We start from the raw sequence: 3,700 nt of genomic DNA, 5'->3' as shown, positions 1-3,700 counted from the left end.
AGCAAGTATCAGGACAAAGTTCGAGGGGCTGGATTATGAATGTGTTTGTGTATGACTGAACAGATCTTGTTTAAAACTGCTAGTCTACCCGACAGGCGACCGATGAATATAGTAAGATGCCGCCTGTGTCATGTAGGTCATTGGGAGAGTCTACTGTAATATGGGTAGAACTTTTATGACGGGTGATCTGTAGGCAACCACAACAGACTTGGAGCTAAAATGACCGAGCTTTAAATTTTGTGACGATAGAAAAAGAATAGCTTTGCCTTATTGGGAATAAATTGCCATCGTATCGTCTTCATCACTTTATAGGGAATGTAAATAGTATATTGGAAAAGTATATTTACTAGTAGATAGGAAGCATTTACATATGTAATTGCAAAAACACAACAAACGGAAATCACATGTATTCTTAAACAGTTTGTTAGGCTAGACCATCTGAAAGTACATAATTCGTTTGCTCGCTATTCTCTAGTTTTGATTTGGGTATTTATTCTTTTCTGATATGTTTCTTTTCCGTCAGGTTCAACAAACAAACGAACATGGCAGAGGAAGGTAATGCGTCTCCTACTGTTGTTCCCCCGAACTTCGGTGATGGGTCTCCTACTGGAGTTTTTGGTGACCAGCCAACAGCAGGCAGAACGAGATTGATCAGACAACGGAAATCAACAGCTGATGACAAGCCCTACATGTGTGGGGAGTGTGGGTACAGGACAGTCAGTGAGTCTCATTTATCCCGACATATGAGAACTCATACCGGTGAAAAACCCTACAAGTGTGACCAGTGTGACTATTCTGCTGCACAAAAATCCAACTTGGACAGTCATCTAGCAAAGCACACTGGTGATAAACCCTACATGTGTGGGGAGTGTGGATACAGGGCAGCTCATAAGTTTTACCTATCCCGACACATGAGAACACACACAGGGGAAAAAACATTCAAATGTGACCAATGTGACTATTCTACTGCACGCAAAGACAGTTTGGACCAACATCTAGCCAAGCATACTGGTGACAAACCCTACATATGTGGGGAGTGTGGATACAGGACAGTAAAGAGGTCTCACTTATCCAAACGTATAAGGACTCACACTGGTGAAAAACCCTACAAGTGTGACCAGTGTGACTATTCTGCTGCACAAAAAATCAACTTAGACAGGCATCTAGCCAAACACACTGGTGACAAGCCCTACATGTGTGGGGAGTGTGGGTACAGGGCAGCTAGAAAGTCTGACTTAGTGAATCATATGAGAACTCATACCGGTGAAAAGCCTTACAAGTGTGACCAGTGTGACTATTCTACAGCGACGAAAGGCAATTTGAATTATCATCTGGCCAACCACACTGACGTCAAACCCTACATGTGTGGGGAGTGTGGGCACAGGACAACTCACAAGTCTAACTTATCCAAGCATATGAGAACGCACACGGGTGAAAAACCGTACAAGTGTGACCAGTGTGACTATTCTGCAGGAAGGAAATCTGCATTGGACAAACATTGTAAAACACACCGTTGAACAACACTACATGTGGGAGGAGTGTATTTTCGGTACATCTAAGAAAACTGCTTTATCTGAACAGATAGCGTACCAGTGTTGTATGTATTAGTTGTAGTAATCACTCATGGTAAACTCTGAATATGCAGGGACGAAAGGAAAACTTAACAACAAAAATCATCTACTAGTAGCTAAATAGCATATGGATATGCAACATGCATATAAGTCATATAAGAGAGCACTTTACGTGTAATATTCGAATATTTCAGAATAAGCCATTTCACAGTTACTAGCGTGCATATGCTGTAGTGATGTCACCTATTTCCAAAGTTCTATATCATTTTCTTCTAATTAAGACGACCTCCTTCAGGGTTTTGAAGATTCTGTAACCTTTAGTTGTGTGGAGTTTGCTGAGAAGGACAGTTATGCCGACAGACACTTGAGTCTGATTTGAGTCTTGAAGATCTCCAGGTGGAAGATAAGGCGTCCTCCGTGGGAAAGTCTTTCCAGTTTTTGGTAGTACGCCCCCCCCCCTGGGAAAATGATCTCTGCCGATACAGTGTACTCATTTGAGTGTCTTGGTATGCGGCCGAGTGCATATGGCTGGAACACCAGGCTGTTTGACTAGCTTGGGACATTGTCTTGTGAACTGCTTGACTAAGTTAGGTGCCTTGTTTTGTGACGTGAGCTTCCGCGACATAGAATGTAGTTAGTGACCTATGACTGATATATAAGAACATAAAATTAGTGAACAAAAGGGAGTTTAAAGTACAAATTCTAGCGAAGTGAGCCTCTTTGACATAAAATGATGTTCACGTGACTAATGGCTAAAACATAACTGATTAGTGAACATGGGGCCTTGTCTTGTGAAGTGAGCTTCTGTGACATACAATGTAGATTTAGTGACTGCCATGGCTGATATGTAAGAACATAACTGTTTAGTGAATAGAAATAGGAAAGTTTGATAAAAGTACAAATTCTACTCTATTGTCTCGTGCTTAACAATATTGTGTCACAGAATTAGTCCAAAGTGTTCTACCGTGTTTGGTCAAAGAGACTTGTAAACTGTCACAGCTTGTAGTACTAACGAGAAAAATTAAGACGGGACACATTGCATCATCACTCACCAACACAAGGCACACAATGTCTGTATTACGTAACTGATAATTTTCTTGCTATGTAAAAACACGATGAGAATGAGGGAAGAAACGGAAAGAAAGAAAAATCCAGAAAAGTCACACGATAAAGGGGCAGCTGCTCTGAACTGTAGGCGGAACGCGCTACACACTGGAGTCATTTAGGTTATTGGGAGAGTCTACTGTGCAATGGGCGGTGCTTTTATGAGGGTGATTTGCTGTAAGCTGTAGCCAATCCCAAAAGGTCTGGAGCTAAAATGACAGCTGTAGATTTTCTGACGATAAAAGAAATTTCCCTTCTTGGTAATGAATTAATCATCGTATCATCTTTGTAGCCTCTACCAGGCTCCGTGGTTCGGTGGTCTAATTGTCGACATTGGACAAATAGAGTCAATAGTATGCTAGGGGAGTCAGCCGGCCGAGTAGGACCATTTGCCAAACCACCACCAAACCACGGAGCCTGGTAGAGGCTATCATCTTTGTCACCTCCTGTCACTATATAGTGAACGTGAGTAGTGTATGGGGAACAAAACTCCAGCCCAGCAAACGGCTCCCCTGGCGCCCAAGGTTATATTACACCGTAGGGTAACCCCCACACTTGACAACATTTGGACATGAAAATAGAATCTATAAATAGACAAATTAATAAAACACTGTGGGGGGGGGGGGGCATTGTTGCATTTATTCAATGTTTCATTTTTTCAAGACTTTAAACCGGTCCGTGTGACAGACTAAATTGATAAAAAATTCACCTTATAAATTGATCACAAACCTTATTCCTTCCTACAGGGCTGCATATCCGGACACATTCATTTGTCCAGTAGTACTCCACTCACAACAGGGGGGACCTTTTCGATAATTGTGCTTTTTTCTTCTAGAAAAGACAGCCTACTGCCGAATTATCAAGCTTGTTTACATAAAAAGGGGTACATTATAATGGAACACATTGCATTATAACTTATCACCAACACAAGGCGCACCATGTCTGAAATGCGATTACGTTAACAACTGGTTATTTCCGTGCTATTTGAAAACAAGTTAAGAGGGAAGCCAGAAACGGAAAGAAAG

The 3,700-nt window shown here is 41.6% G+C and overlaps 3 protein-coding genes across 3 annotated transcripts in view; 1 reads left to right on the top strand and 2 right to left on the bottom strand.

Moving 5' to 3' along the window:
- LOC118424803 (zinc finger protein 665-like) overlaps nt 1–3,700 on the bottom strand; it is a 1,044,319-nt gene that overhangs the window by 488,521 nt on the left and 552,098 nt on the right. The window lies entirely within an intron of this gene.
- Nucleotides 1–3,700, bottom strand: part of LOC118424824 (formin-like protein 2) — a 1,075,906-nt gene that overhangs the window by 547,796 nt on the left and 524,410 nt on the right. The gene's annotated exons all lie outside the window — the stretch shown is intronic.
- The window catches only part of LOC118424820 (zinc finger protein 436-like), a 10,715-nt gene continuing 7,917 nt past the window's right edge, over nt 903–3,700 (top strand). Inside the window, exon 1 of the mRNA XM_035833618.1 lies at nt 903–1,179. Within this exon, the coding sequence (XP_035689511.1) occupies nt 912–1,179 (268 nt within the window). The 5' untranslated portion in view covers nt 903–911. The remainder of the gene's footprint in view (nt 1,180–3,700) is intronic.

The sequence above is a fragment of the Branchiostoma floridae genome, chromosome 10, assembly GCF_000003815.2.
Source record: "Branchiostoma floridae strain S238N-H82 chromosome 10, Bfl_VNyyK, whole genome shotgun sequence".
NCBI lineage: Eukaryota > Metazoa > Chordata > Leptocardii > Amphioxiformes > Branchiostomatidae > Branchiostoma > Branchiostoma floridae.
Note: the sequence above shows the minus strand (reverse complement) of the source record. Positions and strands in the feature narration are given on the sequence as shown.